This window comes from Vigna unguiculata, chromosome 5 (assembly GCF_037176805.1).
Source record: "Vigna unguiculata cultivar grain cowpea cultivar isolate G323 ecotype 2 chromosome 5, ASM3717680v1, whole genome shotgun sequence".
Taxonomy (NCBI): domain Eukaryota; kingdom Viridiplantae; phylum Streptophyta; class Magnoliopsida; order Fabales; family Fabaceae; genus Vigna; species Vigna unguiculata.
Genome location: NC_140796.1, coordinates 3,351,567 through 3,368,647, shown reverse-complemented (window position 1 = coordinate 3,368,647; position 17,081 = coordinate 3,351,567). Strand labels below are relative to the sequence as shown.

At 28.5% G+C, this 17,081-nt stretch overlaps 2 protein-coding genes across 2 annotated transcripts; one reads left to right on the top strand and one right to left on the bottom strand.

The window, feature by feature from the left end:
• Positions 1 to 6,072: 6,072 nt before the first annotated feature.
• LOC114183364 (putative calcium-binding protein CML46) lies at positions 6,073 to 7,098 on the top strand. The gene has a single exon (XM_028070374.2). It carries the CDS (start codon positions 6,441 to 6,443, stop codon positions 7,056 to 7,058), a length of 618 nt encoding a protein of 205 aa, XP_027926175.1. The 5' UTR covers positions 6,073 to 6,440; the 3' UTR covers positions 7,059 to 7,098.
• A 1,824-nt stretch (positions 7,099 to 8,922) lies between these two features.
• LOC114183635 (1,4-dihydroxy-2-naphthoyl-CoA thioesterase 1-like) lies at positions 8,923 to 10,877 on the bottom strand. The gene is made up of 3 exons (XM_028070716.2): positions 10,547 to 10,877; positions 10,223 to 10,414; positions 8,923 to 9,248 (listed from the first exon to the last, which is right to left on the bottom strand). The coding sequence occupies exons 1-3, from the start codon at positions 10,676 to 10,678 to the stop codon at positions 9,096 to 9,098; spliced, it is 477 nt and encodes a 158-aa protein (XP_027926517.1). The 5' UTR covers positions 10,679 to 10,877; the 3' UTR covers positions 8,923 to 9,095.
• Between the last annotated feature and the right edge of the window lie 6,204 nt (positions 10,878 to 17,081).

The window sequence follows — 17,081 nt, the reverse complement described above, 5'->3', positions numbered from 1 at the left end:
AATTTTGAATCGGATGTATATCAAATGATTAAACAATTTCAAAATTAAAATGAGAGGCGTTTGACACATAAATAAAAAGTTAACCTAATTAGGTTAAAAAAATTAATTTTTTTTATTTTTTAAGTTTAAGGACCAAAATATATTAAAATTTTCAATAAAAATTTTAATTCAAAATTCAAGGATTAAAAACATACTTAACCCTATACAAATAGATTCTCCCAGCCACAATTTTCCTATTATTAATAATAATATTATTATTATTTTAATTATAATAATATTAATATTATGTATTATTGGTAATAATAATAATAATAATCATATTAATTATAATAATAATAATTTTATATATTACTGATAATATTATTATTACTAATATATAATATAATTAAAATATTAATAATAATATTTGAAAGATTGGCGTTGGGTGAGTTTTTTTTTTTCTGCACTCTATATTCACTATTTGTATCACTATATGTTAGGTTTCTTAACTTTTTTTATTTTTTTAAAACTAGTGATTAACTAATATTTTATTTTATAAAAATTAAAGAATACATGTAAGATCAACTTTCACACTATTAAAAAAAACCAAAATTAATATTTTAAAAAGTGCATGAATCAAATTGTACACAAATTTTAACCAGAAATTATTTCTAATTTTACATGAAATTTTAGGGATAAAAACATATTTTTTCTTTAGTTATTTTACCCTGATATGATATGAAAAAAAAAATGCACACCTTAAGATAATTGATCCAAACATGTTATGAAATTATAAAGAAATAAACACGTGATATAAACATGTTATAGTTTAGTGGTAAAATTTCGATATAATTTCTTAGCCGTTCTTAACCGATTAAAATATATTTAAAAGTAATTTCAATTCATAATGTATTCAAAATTGATTTCTTAATATCTGAACAAACCTATAAATATTTGTCTAAAATCATATTAACCAATATTTTAACATGATTTTATTAATTTCATTTTATATAATTTCAACATTCAAGTCGTTATTCAAAATATTTTTTCTCTTTTTTTTTCTATTGAAATCATGTTTAGTATCATAAATTCCATTTATTTAATATATTTTTCCTTTTCATTTTCATTTTCTGAATTGTGCTAGTAAGTAAGGTGTTTTTCTTTTTTAATTATGTTCTTAAAAACATTTATGTTTTTTTTTTTTGTTAAATCCACCATCTAGAAAACAATGTACAACGGCATTTGTTTGATGAAGCAAGGAAGAAATGGACTTGCAAGAGACACTATATTCAAACAAAAAGGCTTGTAATTTTCTCACCCACTAAAAAGAACTCCACTCTTGAATTATTATTAAAATATATAAGTTTTGTATAATTTTAAAGGTTTTATATTATGTGTATATTTAATATTGTTTAAGAATACTAATAATAAGTTCTTCATGACTTAACATCTCAATGAAAATAGCTCATTTAAGGATATCAACATGTGCATATAACAATAAAATGAAAATAAATAGAATTTTTGTAAGTCTTAAATATTATTTTTAATAAACTTAACTTATAAAATGACAATGGGGATTATGATTTAACCTACAACAATGCCATTAAATTTAATTTTATTGGATATATATATATATATATATATATATATATATATATATATATATATATTCTATTTCTTACTATTTGTAAAAATGATTACATAGTTAAATATTTATTATTAATTGAGAACATGAGTGCAAAATTTATATATATATATATATATATATATATATATATATATATATATATATACTAGCGTACACACAGGCGCGTAGCGTTGTCGCGCATGTGTGTACGCAATTTTTAAATATACGTGATATTATATTAATATGTGATGATAATGTAATGTTATTAAGTTAATATATAAAATAAAATTATGTTTATTAAAAATAAAGTGAAATATATTAGAAAAGATAAAAGAATAATCATTAATAAATAGAGAAAAAAGAGAGAGAGCAGAAATAGACGATTTTATAAAAATATTTGTAAAAGTAACCGTCAATTTTTAAAAACTTAATAAATAATTATATTTTAAAAGATAAAATTGGTATTTTAAAATATAAACACAAAATAGAGAATTCTCTTTATATATTGTTATATATATATATATATATATATATATATATATATATATTATTTTTTTCTCAAGAATACAAAACATTGTTAGATTCATACAAAATAAAAAATATGTACACTCATAACTTAATCTTAAAACTGTTGAACATAATAGTATAATTTTTAGTGTATGAATATAATCCAAATCGATATTATAAATATTCAAATATTAACCTACTTATTAAAAATTTTCTTAAACCCTACAATAATTCATGTCTTTTATTTTGTAATATACCGGTGTGAATTTCTTAATATAAACACTCATACCTTAGTCTAGTATTAACTCACTCCAATAAAACCTAAAACTCTCTATCAAGTAACATACCCTTAGATAGTTTAAAAGATCACATATCATTGTGACTATCAAGATATGTCGTATTTTTGTCTATCAATAATCCATGCATTATTCAAACATAAAAAGTATAAAATTAATAATAATAAAATATGTAAGCAACTTTCTTTTATGCAAGTTCATTGAAAAATATTTTCTTTTACTTTTGTTATTATATTTTTTAACTGAATTATAAGATAATAATGTTTAAAATAATACAAAATAAAAAAAAAACAAATAATTAGATATGAATCAATATATCACATATAAATAAAATAAAAAGATATATAAATTAATATCCACACAAATAATTAGATATAGACCAACATATCACATATAAATAAAATAAAAGAATATATAAATTAATATCCACAGTTACTGAAAATAAATTAAATAACATAGTCATAAATTTAATAAAATAATTTGGTGCAAAAATAAATTAAATAACATAATTATAAATTAATAGAGATAAATTAAATGCATACTCGTAAATTAATAATATCAATCGATAAGGTAAGATAAATTAAATAATAAAAAAATTACAAATTAATGAGCAGGATCAAATATAAATTAAATAAAAATAAATCATTGAATATGATAAAATTAAAGAAATAAATGAGTAGGATAAAGACTAATGCGGGAGATTCAAATTTTATTTTATTTCTTTTAATCCTGATAACATTCAATTTTAATTAATTTTATTTTATATTATTTTGTTTCTTTTTATTTTCTTCGTATCCTCCCTTAAATAATAATCATTTTAATATATATATATATATATATATATATATATAATATTTGCCATTTTATTTTTCAAACTATTTTTTATTTTTTTACTTTATCATAATAATTTTAAAAAATATATTTGATTTTCTTTTTAATGTTTAGATTGTATTCGAACAGATTACAAAACATTTCTTTAAATACAAAAATAAAAGGTGAAGTATTTAATTTTTTTAAGTTCTTAATTTTTAAAATTAAATTAAAATAAAATAAATAATATAATTATTTAAAAGTAAAAATATTACATGTATCTCAAATATTTTACAATTAAAATAAAAGAAGCAATAGATGACAAAACAAAATTGACTTCACAAGTTGACTTATGTAGTCCATTCAAAGAGTTAGATTGAGTTTATAATATATATTATTCATATTTTTTTAATCTTTTGTGGTGCTTTTTTCAATATCACTCTAGCATTGTCTATCACTATATATTTAAAATATAACATTTTTTGCCATTAAGTATCTGTCTATACGGATAAAGAATGTCTTCTTTTGTGTGAACAACACAAAAATATATGACGAGATTCATGATAATTATAAAATCTTTCAAAACATTATTTAGGATTAAATGCTTACTATACATATTTAATAAAGTGATTATTAATTTTTGTACCGATCTAAACAATTTTAAAATACATGAAAAATAAATTGAAAATTAGTGTTTATTTATTTTTATAAATTAAATTCATTATATAAAGCTAATGGTTGATTAAATATTTACGGGATAATCTTCTTTTGTTATTTAAATTCATAAAATAAGTTATACAAGTATGAAAACAAAACACTTATTACCATCATCAATCAATTAAGATTTTTTTGCTATTTTCTAAATAAACTCTTATATACTTTATGAAACAAAATTAAGCAGTGATTATTATTTTCATCAAAGAAGATTTCAAAGCTAAAGTTAACCAAATTTTAATCAAGATCCCAAATTTTTATAAACTTTCCTTTGAAGAAATGTCATCTCACTTTAATTGTGGAAAATAATAGTTGAACAAACCATCAATTTTATATGGAAAAATTAACACCAATTATTCTATAATTATGGTATTGACTCTACCTCTCACTTATGGTCTATGGACTCTAAATCCAGAGGGTTGGTTCAACAAACCTGATAATTAATTTGGGAATTTCTATATCCTATCATTCATCGTTATATATTTATTTATTTATTTTATTTTGTTTTGTATATATACCAATATATTTTTATAAATTTATTTGTAACAAAAAATTTTATAATAATATCTGTATCTATCACACCAAAAATATATTAGTATTGTCATGCCTAAAAGGATCCAATAAGTATGACATCGTGTATCCCTAAATAATATAAACAAAATCCAGATTATAATAAACTGAAATCAGTTATTATATCTGGTATTTGTTGTTATATTTTAATTTTATCTTATTTGTTGTTATTCATACGTCTAAAAACCTTTAAATATACATGCTATTATAAGAATTCATCATTTTATCATATTTTTACTCATAAATAAAAGGAGTTTGGATACAAATCAACGACAACAAGTCCAACCATTTCGAATCAATCGGCAAATTTCTGGTAAAAACAATATTTATTTAGTATCTGCATAATTTGGATATATTTATTGACCATAATTATGATGTTTAGGGTCCAAATACACATTGATTCCTTATTTATTTATATACTCATGTTTTACTTGAACATTGAATCTGGAAAATCTTCTGCAATCCCACTTGAAGCATTATTTGAGCTAGGATAATCGTATGCAACCCCACTTGAACAAGGAAAATCGGTGATAACTGAAGAATTACACAATTTCCCGGTAAGAATATTTATATATTAAATTTCCCGGGAATTTATTTTACTAATTTACTATATGAGAAGCAACCAATTCATTGTTTCACATTGAATTTTTCGTTTATTTCCTAGAAAATACTGTGAAAACCAAAATTGTGATTTATAGTGGAGAAACTACACATGTAGGCGCATATTTTAATATTCGAGTTCACAACTTTCTCACCATCTTACCAAATTGATTCTACTAATAAAAAATAAATGGTCCAACAAGTGGGCCCAATAACCAGAAAGACCATAAAAATAGTAAACTTGGAAGAGTTATGTTATGGAATAGTAAATAGATGAGAAGATTACAAGAACATTCAACACAAATTTACTCTAAAACGACCCAACCTTTAAGCAATGCAAAAGACACAAATATGTTTATAAATGTAGTGACGTAACTAAGTTGATGTCTACAAATAAGTGGACGTAGGGAATTTGCAAGACTTAAGATATTAACTCAAATGTTAGATTCACACTGCACCGTTCAAAACAAATTTAGATTTTTGCTGAATTTTTTTTTTCGTGTTTTCATAATATTTAAATTAACAACAGTCTAATTTTAATGTTCAGCAAATAACAACATTCAAAGTTAATAAAGAATCTGGACTTGTTCAAAACCTACAATTAGAAATTAATTAATTACTTCAATAATAAATGATCATATTTGTTAAACAAGTTGATTTTTCATAAGAAACTTGTATTTTGAATTGATTGTAAAAAAAAATTTACATTGAAAATAACCATAATTAAATTCATGAAAAGAAATAAATGACATTAATGTAATATATATGTTTTTAACATCCAATTATTAATATCTGAGAAGTGGAAATGTGATGCATAGCATGATGGTAGGCAATTAGTGTTCACTCAGTTCTTGGAAACTACTGAAACTTGTCTTTTTGCATATTTTTTAGCTTTGACCAAAAAACCTGCCAGAAAGTCTAGCAGAAAATTATTTTATACATAATGAAATGAGAAGAAGACATAGACAAAGCAGGCCAGCCTGACATATACCTTTCTTTCTAAGACCACATCAACCTAAGAAAAAATCCACACACATAACAGGAAATTTCCCATGATGCTGTCAAGAAATAACCATAGTGACATGGTAGCACTTTCTTTCAAATTCCTGATGAACTTGTGAAGCACCTTCCTTCAGCTTTCAGGGCTGACTATTCAGGCTGCTTCAAAGTTCCAATATTTATAAAGACCATCAATACAACCTTAAACAACATCCACAGCAACATTTCTTGTCTTTGTAGGCTAACCAAGTTCTAACAACTTAACAATAACAATTTCAGGCACAAGGGATCACACAATTCTGCTACTTCTTCATCTATTCTTGCACATATCTGCAGCCATGACTCTAGGAAGAATTGACTTTGTTATTTCAGAAGGGGGGGCATCTCAGAATGATGGCAACTCAACTTCTCCCTCGTTTGGTTTGGTAGAACTTTCCTTGTGCTATACATGTTTCTACAAAATCCAGAGTTTTTTCTTTAGTTTTTGGTTTTTCCTTCTGTGCCAACTTCACTCTCGTTACTCAAAGGTGAGGGAAGAGGAGCAGGTATCAAAGCCTGAGTTTAGCCACCGAGAGAATGAGTCAGAGAGAAGCATAGATGGTGAGAATTATCTTGAGAGGGATGAGGTCAAAACGGTGATGGCAAAACTGGGATTGTTTTGCAGCTCGGAAAGTGAGGAACTTCAAGAGAAGTATGGTTCCAAGGAGCTTTCTGAACTGTTTGAGGAGCAGGAGCCAAGTTTGGAAGAGGTGAAACATGCTTTTGATGTTTTTGATGAGAACAAAGATGGGTTTATCGATGCCAAAGAGTTGCAGAGAGTTCTGTGCATTTTGGGATTGAAAGAAGCAGAAGAACTTGAGAACTGCCACAAGATGATCAGAGTCTTTGATACAAATCAAGATGGAAGAATAGATTTCATTGAATTTGTAAAAATTATGGAAAATCGCTTCTGCTGATTTGTTTCATTTATATATTAATAAATGAGTTAGTTTAATATGTTCTTTCACTTCTTCCTTCTGCATAATGTTATCATCGATATCAGAATCTATACCCTGTAGAAAGAAAAAGTACATTGGAAAATTGTAATCATCGTCAGCCCTAAAAAACTCTCATGGAATGCTTTGCATGAGCTTAAAATCCATGAATTAAACATAGCAAAGAAAAGTATAATAAATATGAAGTGAATTAAGAAGAAACTTAGAAAAGACACTGTGACATAAACCAATTTCTCATAAAGTTTTCCGTAGAAGAATCAAAGCTATCTGGTTTTTTAGTCCCTTGGCTTTTAACCATAATAGACAAGTTATTACAAGAAAGGTGAAAGAAAGAAAGGTAACATACAATTGGATGCATAATATGGATTTTTTTTTTGTCACAGACGCAGAAAATAAGAGAAAAATCTGAAAAAGGTTTTTGAAAAGTTAACTAATTTATATGTAAGCTAATTTAGAATCATGTACGTTTTTCTTTTTTCAAAAATATTTATGAAAAAATAATCTAAATAAGTGATACTATTTTTATTTACATGGATTTAGAATCAGTTCAGAATAGATTCCTCATTTAAGCTAAATATCGAAAGATACATTTTTTTTTTATGATTTGGATGGTGTGAAAGAAATTGAGGAAATGAAAGAGAAAAGAAAAATGCAAAGTGAGATTAGACTAAAAAGGAGAAAAAAATATGAAAAATTTAAATGATTATCTATTTAGTTGGAAAGAAGGGAAAAGTAAGAAAATAAGAATTTAGTCACATTACGTATGAATTAAACTAGTAAGTTACATAATTCAGTTTTAGGGGTTCTACTGTGACATTTTTATAAGGAAAGTTTCTGTTATATATGTGCAGAGTTATTTTCGCTCTGACTGTATCTAAATCCGATGCTATAATATGTAACACATCAAAGATTGGTGATATACAAGATATGTCGTCAGAACTTGCTTAACACATTAGTGTTCCACATGTAACAACATGTTAAATGTGTTTGGTTCTTATAAGGAAGCTAAGAAGATATTTAGGGTTTTTTTGTTCTTAAGGAGATTATTACAGATGATAGAAGAAGATAAAAGACATCAAAATGTAGCAAAAAATTATTCTCCTACTTGGTGAGTTTTATCAGAGCACATAGTTGGAGCAGTGACATTCAAGTTACAACTTCCAGAACATTTTATCAGACAGAAGTATTTCAGCCAGTCTGTTCTGTAACACAGAGTGAGTTTTAGGATTTCAGATTCTTCTTTGTTGTCGTGTAAAGTTTCTTATTTCCTTTATTTTATTCTTAAGCTTCAATTAATATATTCTGTTTTCAGAAGACTAGTTTTTGTGCATAACTATCCAGGTCCATTTATTGGTCGTGCTGATCTTTTATTGTGGAGTCGCTACCTTTTGTTCTGCTTTTAAATTTTAGATTTGGCAGTGTTGATGGGTTTTCAAATGTAAATTTAGGTTTGGGCAGAGAACAGTGCTATATCTATCATTTGTTCACTGAGGTATCTTTGGTTTTAAGACTGATTGTGCAGAGAACAGTGATATGTCGATTTTGTCTGACACTGTTTACAATTTATCGACATTTATGTAACATCTATCAAAATTAAATTGGGCCACCCTCCATATTTAAAAACTTTTCTGTTTAATAGATCTTATTTTAAAAATACATTAAAAAAAGTAGGTAATGTATGTACCAGAATTAGTGATGTAACACTGTTAGGTATATCATAAATTTGTTGACTTTTATAATAACTCTCTCAAAAGTAATGTAATGATGATTTTTATGGGTGGTTTTGCTTTGTAGTGGTAGATTTTTCCATGCGTATATCGATCCATTTTATAATTACAAGAAATTGACATTCCATTCAAGCAACAAATTATTAGAATGGTTTATATTTTGAAGCACTAGTGATGCTTTTTTTAGACCCTCAACAATCCTTTCCTCGTTGTATTTCAGAAAAGAAGAAAAGTTTTGGTTATGCATAAGTAAATTATACAGCAGGAATATTCACAGTCTAGCATGCTTCCTTAGTGTTTCTCCTGCACCTTTTGCATTGTCGGGGACAGGCATGTTGGATAGTAGAGTAACCCTTGATGATGATATCAGAGATCTCTTTTCTTTGTTTGAAGGATCAAGCTTCCAGATTCTAACCTCCCATACCTGATTTCTTCAAAAATTTAGTTCAGATGGGAAACAAACTAATCTCAATTATCAATATGAAAGTTAGGGATTACTATTATTGAAAGATCATCGCTACATATATACAACACTAATAAAACATATGTTCAATCTACACATAAGAAATTGACACAATTTTTAATCCAAAATTTTAAAATAATAAGTTTTCATTTTTATATAATATTTAATTTTTTTATTTTTACTTAATTTAAAACTTAGACTCGAATTTAAAACTTAGACTCGTATTTGAATTTGAATTCGTAAAAATAATTGACTATCAAAATTACCCTTTTAACTGTATGAACTTTTTTAAGTCTGTGTTTGCCATCATAATTTAATTATGTAATTCTAAACATTGAAAAGACATTTATATCCCTCAATAATACTATCAGCAGCCTCCTGAACAAAATGTCAATTTTGACATTCCCATCTCCAACATCCTCACATGGTGAAATTCCCAAAACCATTATTAAGACAAAACCCACTACCACCAACCTATTTAAGAACTTACAATGGAAAAAGACAGTGAATGATCTTAAAAGCAGATCCTAAAATATACTTACAGGGTTATTAGTTCCAATCCGTTCCTAAAGCCAGATTCTAAATAATAATCGAACCTATCTTGTGCCAAATAATAAAATGGTAGTTCAGTTGTGACTCTGTCACAGATGCTAATTTAAAAAAAGAAATCTTTGAAATCAAAGCTTCTATTAATGGAGAAATAAAAATTACAATTTCATATACCAAGTTCACTATTTCCTATGGACCCATAGTGTCCCCACTGACTTTACTCTTTGGGTCAACAACACGTGCATATTTATTTTAACGACACAACAAGAACACCCCTGGGTTGTGATCTGAGATAGTTTATTTTCTTGTATTTTGATTGGATCTGTAGTAGAGTAAGACATGGTTGTGGATTAAGCAAGAAAAAGAGAAAGAAGAAATTGAAAAACCTGAATGGTTTTGCCAACATTTACAGGGGTAGCTTCTGCATAGACCAAGTCACCAAGCACAGCACTTTTCAAATGGTTGATGCTGAGCTGAATCCCAGCCACTCTCTGGTAACCAGAAGCCATGTGGGCACCTATGCTCGCAAGAGCCTCTGCCATCAATGCTGACACCCCTCCGTGCAACACCTTGAAGGGCTTCACCGCGTGCAAAATTAGACCAACAAGTTCCCATCTTTATTAAAGACAAACAAAAAAAACCAGACCAAAGTATTTATGTCTGTGTGTGCGTGTGTTGTTGTGGTGGTTTGCAGGAAAAGAGAGAAAAACCTGGCAGCACTTTTGTGTAACAGTGAGATGCCCAGATACCCTTTGTGGAGACAAATCTTGAATCTCGAATCCAATTAAATGGAGAGGAGCATCTAATTCAGAAGTCTTTGATGATTGGTGCTGGTTTTCCATTTATCAGCAAAGTTCGATGAAAACTGGGTTGGGTTGGAGTCAACTATGATGAAGAACCTGTCATGAGAAACAATAATTGGGACAAAGATGACAGGGGAAGTCTTTGGTTGTTTTTTTTATACCATGAATCGGAAGAATGAGAGTTGGTGGTAGGTGAGAGAGTTTGTTCACGTTGTGGAAGGTATGGTCTAAAACTCAGTTTCTGACTTTTTGTTATTACTCCGATATAAACCATTTGGTCCCTTAATAAACACCGAAAATTTGGATAACAGCACAAGTTTAAGTTTTTTTTTTTTCTTTTTAACCCTTGATTTTGAAAGTATTTGTGATACCGATCAAGTAATAATATAGAAATAATATAGATAACGTTTAATTTTATCCTCCCTGTTTTATATTCTAGAGATATATCAGTTTCGATAATTTAAATAAATTGTTGATTATAAATAATTTTTATATATACCTCGATTGAAAAGAAACGTGTATAATCTACTAATATGTTTTTGATTATATAATTGAAAGTATTAATTGAAAATGTTACTATTTAATCTGTAATTTTATTTTTATCAGGTGATTTTGTTATGATTTTATTTTACACGAACTACCTTGTATTTAGATTGTGAGATTCTATTTTCAAATGTTTAAAAATGATTATTAACTTTTTTTTCTGATGCAATGTATAAATTCAAGTATTTTCTTGAAAATATATTAAAGAGATAATTGAAGTTTTTTTTTTTTAAAGTAGAATATTCAATATTCGGTGAGTCATAGATATTTTCTATTCTTGAAAACTACAACATTTGCTATTATTGTGTTTTAACTGTTGGAAGGATATAACAGCTAATTCAACACATTTTGAAAAATATGATGAGATTAAAATTTGTACTAAATATAATAACAAATTAATATAAGTCCTCTTGTTATAATAAAATCATGTTAACTTGAAATTTAAATTAATTAATTACATGAACAGAATATAAAACATAAGAAGTAAGTTTTATTTCCTTTTTCATTCTTTTTTAAAATCTAAGAAGTGCAGTCAAACCATATATTATTATTATTATTATTTAGATGAATTGATAAATATTTCGCAAATTGAGATTGAAAACTTCACTTTTTAATTTAGTGCAGGTTCAGTAACAGGCAATATAAATATAATAAAGAGAGTGGATCACTGTTGACTACTTTCGTAACCCATAAACTGCAATATGGCCCAAAAAGACAAATGGAAAGTGGGCAAGCACTTCATACACTCACTCAAATTTCTTCTTGCACCCATCAGATAGCTTCCGGATAACCCACACCACTACACACCTAATCTAACGAAGTCAGTGTCTCGATCTCATAAGGGCATAGATGGATTAAAATAAAATTATGGGGTGTAGAAAGAAATTGATGGGTACAATAAGCAATTGCCTGGAAAAATATTGTTGGTCTTTTTCGTGTTTTCTTATCACCTGTCATATTTTCTGTACTTATATATAATTGTTAAACATAATACACTGAATCCTGATGGAACCCGGTCCGCAATAATACCTACACCTTCTTCTAATTCCACCAAGTGACCTTGAATAGGACTTTGACCATAACACAATCGATAGATCCAAGATGTATTCCTATAGGTAAAAGGAGTTGGTATAAATATTGGTTGTGTTTGAAAGAATTTTAATCGATTGAAAAGTCAAATTTCAATATCTTGATTTTTAATGACAATGCATCGTGAACCTTTGTATATATCGTCTACTAATACACGACCAGTTTGTATCCAACTACTTATACTCAAAAATTATTTTTGGATTATGTAATCTAAGAGTGAACTTCAAATTTCACAATTCGAAAATTTTTTTAGGTAAAAGATAATTTTTAAATTGTGTAATTCAGAATAGAATTACATAATTTAAAAATTCTTTATATCAAAATAACATATGAACTGTGCAATCTAATTTTTTTTATGCAACAAAAAATTTTGATTGTGTAATTTTAAAATTTTGTATACAAAAAATAACTTTTAGATTGTATAATTTTATGAAAAGAAGAACTTCTAAATTCTGTAATATAAAAGTAAAAAAGAAAAAGTTTTCTTGTGCAATCCAAAATGTTTATCATGTTACACAATATAGAAGTTTTTTTTTTTTCTTTCATAAAAGAACGATAAAATTGTGTAACCTAAAAGTAAAAGATGGTTATATAATTTCAAAGTTAAAAATACCTTTCAAATTATATAATTTGATGAAAAATAAAGTTTTTTCAGATTAAAAGACACTTTTGATCTTTAAATTCCAAAATCCGTAAAAAACAAAAAAAAACTTTAAACCAGAAGAATAAAGTCCGAATTTTCATATTTTTGAATGTAGAAAGAAATCATGGAGGTGAAAAATAATTTTTCTAATACTAGGAATAAAGAGAGGGAGCCACATTTTTACTTTCCCCTATAAAATCAAATTCAAATGGTTCAAAAATATAATTTAAAAATCTCTAAGTTTAATCGTCAGGTATTACTGAAAGATAAAGTCTCATATTTCATTCATGACTTTGCTCGTTTTACTCAATATTTTTCCCGTAAAATGTTACTTTGTTTGGATTAGAATAACTTCATTTTTTTATATTCTAACTATTTTATTTGGATAACATTCTCACCTTTTGTTACTATTCTTCTAAAAACAAATGACCTATTTGTTGTAAAAAACATACATTTACAAAAATAAACAAAGTTAAATGTTGTAGAATACCGTGTAAAGGAAAGTCCTTGAAAAGATAAGAAAATTAAAGTATGTGAACGTGACATTCCAATGTTGTAGTGCGACTTGCACCAAATTTTAGAGACATAAGCCTTCTTAATTAGATGAGTGATTGGTGGTCAATTTTATTTTTCAGTGGGAACACAAAGTGGATTCATCAAAATGGTTTTGACAAAAAATAAAATAAAAATGATGCAGTTGAAGAGTTAGTGAATGGAGATATAAATGGTCAAATGGAGACAGCTATATATAGATGTTTGACAAATAAATTTGACATTACAGCATTCATCATGCTCAAACAAAAGCAAAATAAAAATTCTACTCTTTCAATTATAAAAGTGTATGATTTATTCATTTTTTTCTTTCATCTGTGTAATTTTAATTTTTAAAATATAATTAATCGTAGGGTCATCGACCGAGTCGATCCGTCTTAACTGTCAATTTGAACCGGACCGTTTTAGCTTTAGACTATCATTCTGTGTCGACTCATCTTAATTGTGGATCTAAGTTGACTTGTCTCGTGTGTAAAGTCTGACTCGTCTTAACTATAGACCTAGACTAACTCGTTTTTTAAATAATAACATTATGTTAATAGTGGAAGCTTGAAAATGTTGATAAACAAATTGTGTTTATTTGGTTCAATGTTATCTCTTATTTAGTTGTTTATAAAGTTCATGTAATTTTTAAAAGTGAAATTGTTCTTATTCAATAAATGGAGCTAAATCAACAAATAGATAATTCATAAAAAAAAAATTAAGGTGGGGTCAATCCCAGTTGTTTTCACAACTTAGCTAAGGCAATGTAGGGCCTTGACACCTCTATCTACCTTTGAAGTATCACTTTTGTTCCTCACCTTTTTCTTCTGCACACTGCTGTAAAGTCCAACAATTTATTAGGTTTCATTATTATTACTTGAAAAAAAAAATCAGTTTTCTTACATAATAATAAGTCTTGGCGAGATTGGTGCACATATAAGCTACTTTTTTATGAGTAATGGATGTTTTGACTCATTACAGAACAACCAAACCCATTGACTCGGTTTATTTATACTTTCTGCTTATTTCATTTACTTAAAAATAAGGAGAATTTGACCTTTCAGAAGTCATGTGACAAAAAGAGAAAGATGCAAACACCACATTTTTTTTTTTTATGTTTGGGTAAAATCTGAGAGAAAGATCAATAACATAGTTGCTCTGCAAATTGTGAATGATTGGGGTGGTATATGCACAAGGAAAAGGAATAATTAAGTTACTAAACATTTTCAAGTAATTTTCTATGACTTTTGTTGGGAGTAACCAAATCTATATTAGTATGTGTGGTGAATTTTGCATGTCTGTCCTCAGACCAAATTAGATGACTTTTTTGGCCCAATTTACATCAAATGAAATTATAAAAAGTTGCTGTGGAAATACTGTTTATTTCCCTTTTAAATTGGAAACTTCTGACTCATTTCTTTGTTGGAGCGTTCGTATAAAATTTTATGTATATAACTTTTTCTATAGGATAATTGTTGGGTATTGGGCTCCCTTCCTATGTGGAGAAAAGGCCCAAAATTTGAGAAGCCCATGTCTCACTTAAACCTAGTGGAGAGGAGGCTATAAAATAAAGAGAGAGGCAGAACAATAGAGTCAGAATACACTGAAAGCCCTAACACATAGAGGGAGAGGTAGAGGGAAAATTCTGTTCACGTTTTTCATAGAGCTGTCGCAGTAAATTCGGCGCTGCGGATTCGTTCACCGTTGGATCGGGCTGAAATTTTTACAGCAGGTTCGGAACTCATTGCTCTTCATTCTGACCGGTCGGATCTTTGATACGAGGTCTGAGTTGGGAGATATTAATTTCGCACTGCAGCAGTGATTTGTAGAGGTTTTCCTCTCTTGTTCTTCTCTATTTGAAAGCTTTGTTGCTTTGTTATTTGGTTGGGTGTTGGCACTAATTTGTGCTATTGATTAAGACTCTTTTGTACTCTTGTTGATCATAGTGAAGCTATTTCTTTGGTCTGGACGACTCGTGGTTTTTACCCTTGATTTGAGGGGTTTTCCACGTTAAAAATCTTGGTGCCTTTATTTGTGCTTTTGGTGGTTTATTATTGCTGCTCTTTGATTATTGCTCCTCATAGATTCTTGCAAGTTAGGGGAAATTATATCCGCTGCATTCTCTGGTATATTGTTTGTTATTGTTTTCCCCATCAGAGTGGTATCAGAGCTCTTGGTTGGGCTATATTTACTTGCTTGAATGATGGAGGCAAATGCAAAGATGATTACTTTGAATGGTACAAATTATCATTTGTGGAAGGGCAAGATGAAAGATTTATTATTTGTCAAGAAATTGCATCTTCCGGTCTTTGCTACACAGAAGCCAGATTCTATGTCTGAAGAAGAATGGGACTTTGAGCACCAACAGGTATGTGGTTTTATTCGGCAATATGTTGAAGATAATGTTTATAATCATATTGCTAATGAGACACATGCCAGAGCTTTGTGGGAGAAGATTGAGTCTTTGTATGCTTCTAAGTCGGGCAATAATAAATTGTATTTGTTAAATTGCTTGATGAATTTGAGGTACATGGAGAATTCTTCTATTTCTGATCACTTAAATGAGTTTCAAGGGCTCCTAGATCAATTGTCAGGAATGAGCATAAAGTTTGATGACGAAGTTATGGGATTATGGTTGCTTAATACTCTACCAGAGTCTTGGGAGGTATTTCGGGTTTCAATTACGAACTCTGCCTCGAATGGTGTTGTTTCTTTTCAGATGGCAAAGAGCGGTGCTCTTAATGAAGAGATGAGAAGGAAGGCACATGGTTCTTCATCTCAGTCTGAGATGCTTGTTACAGAAGCTAGGGGGAGAAGTCAGAAAAAGGAACATAAAGGTGGTAGAGAGAAGAGTAGGAGCAAGTCCAAGTCAAGATACAAGAATTTAGAGTGCCATTTTTGTCATAAAACTGGACACATTCAGAAATACTGTTTTAAGTGGAAAAAGGAGAACAAAGACAAGAAGGGCAAACAGAGAGAGAATGATCATGATGATGATGATCGTGTCACTACTGCTACAGATGGTGATCTTGTTCTTCTTCGTGACTTTGAGTCCGTTAATCTTGTATCTGATGAGAGCATGTGGATTATTGATAGTGGTGCTACACTGCATGTTACACCTAGGAAGGAGTTCTTCACATCTTACACTTCTGGTGATTTTGGAGTGTTGAAGATGGGTAATGATGGTGAGTCTAAAGTGATTGGTGTTGGTGATGTTTGCCTGCAAACCAACATGGGAGTGCAGTTGTTGCTTAAAGGAGTCAAACATGCTCCGGATGTCCGTTTTAATTTAATCTCTGTGCAGTTGCTTGATGATTGTGGTTATGACAATCACTTTGGTTCTAGTAAATGGAAGCTCACTAAAGGTAACTTGGTTATGGCCAGAGGGGAGAAACAATCTAAATTGTATTGGACTAAAGCTTTGGTTGCTAAAGACAGTGTGAATGCTATGTATATGGAGGCATCTTTGTGGCACCGGAGGCTTGGTCATATAAGTGAGAAAGGGCTTAACTGCTTAGCTAAAAAGGATGTGCTTATGGGATTGAGAAATGCAGAATTGGAGAAATGTTCTCATTGCATGGCTGGTAAACAAACCAGAGTATCTTTTAAGAAGCATCCACCCTCAAGGAAGTC

What these genes read in the sequence shown, in the direction of transcription:
- LOC114183635 (XM_028070716.2), bottom strand. Translation starts at nt 10,678, where the DNA reads ATGGAAAACCAGCACCAATCATCAAAGACTTCTGAATTAGATGCTCCT. An exon ending in TTACACAAAAGTGCTGCCAG is followed by an intron (nt 10,415 to 10,546) that starts GTTTTTCTCTCT and finishes CACGCGGTGAAG; the next exon opens with CCCTTCAAGGTGTTGCACGG. An exon ending in ATGTTGGCAAAACCATTCAG is followed by an intron (nt 9,249 to 10,222) that starts GTTTTTCAATTT and finishes TGAAGAAATCAG; the next exon opens with GTATGGGAGGTTAGAATCTG.
- LOC114183364 (XM_028070374.2), top strand. Translation starts at nt 6,441, where the DNA reads ATGACTCTAGGAAGAATTGACTTTGTTATTTCAGAAGGGGGGGCATCT.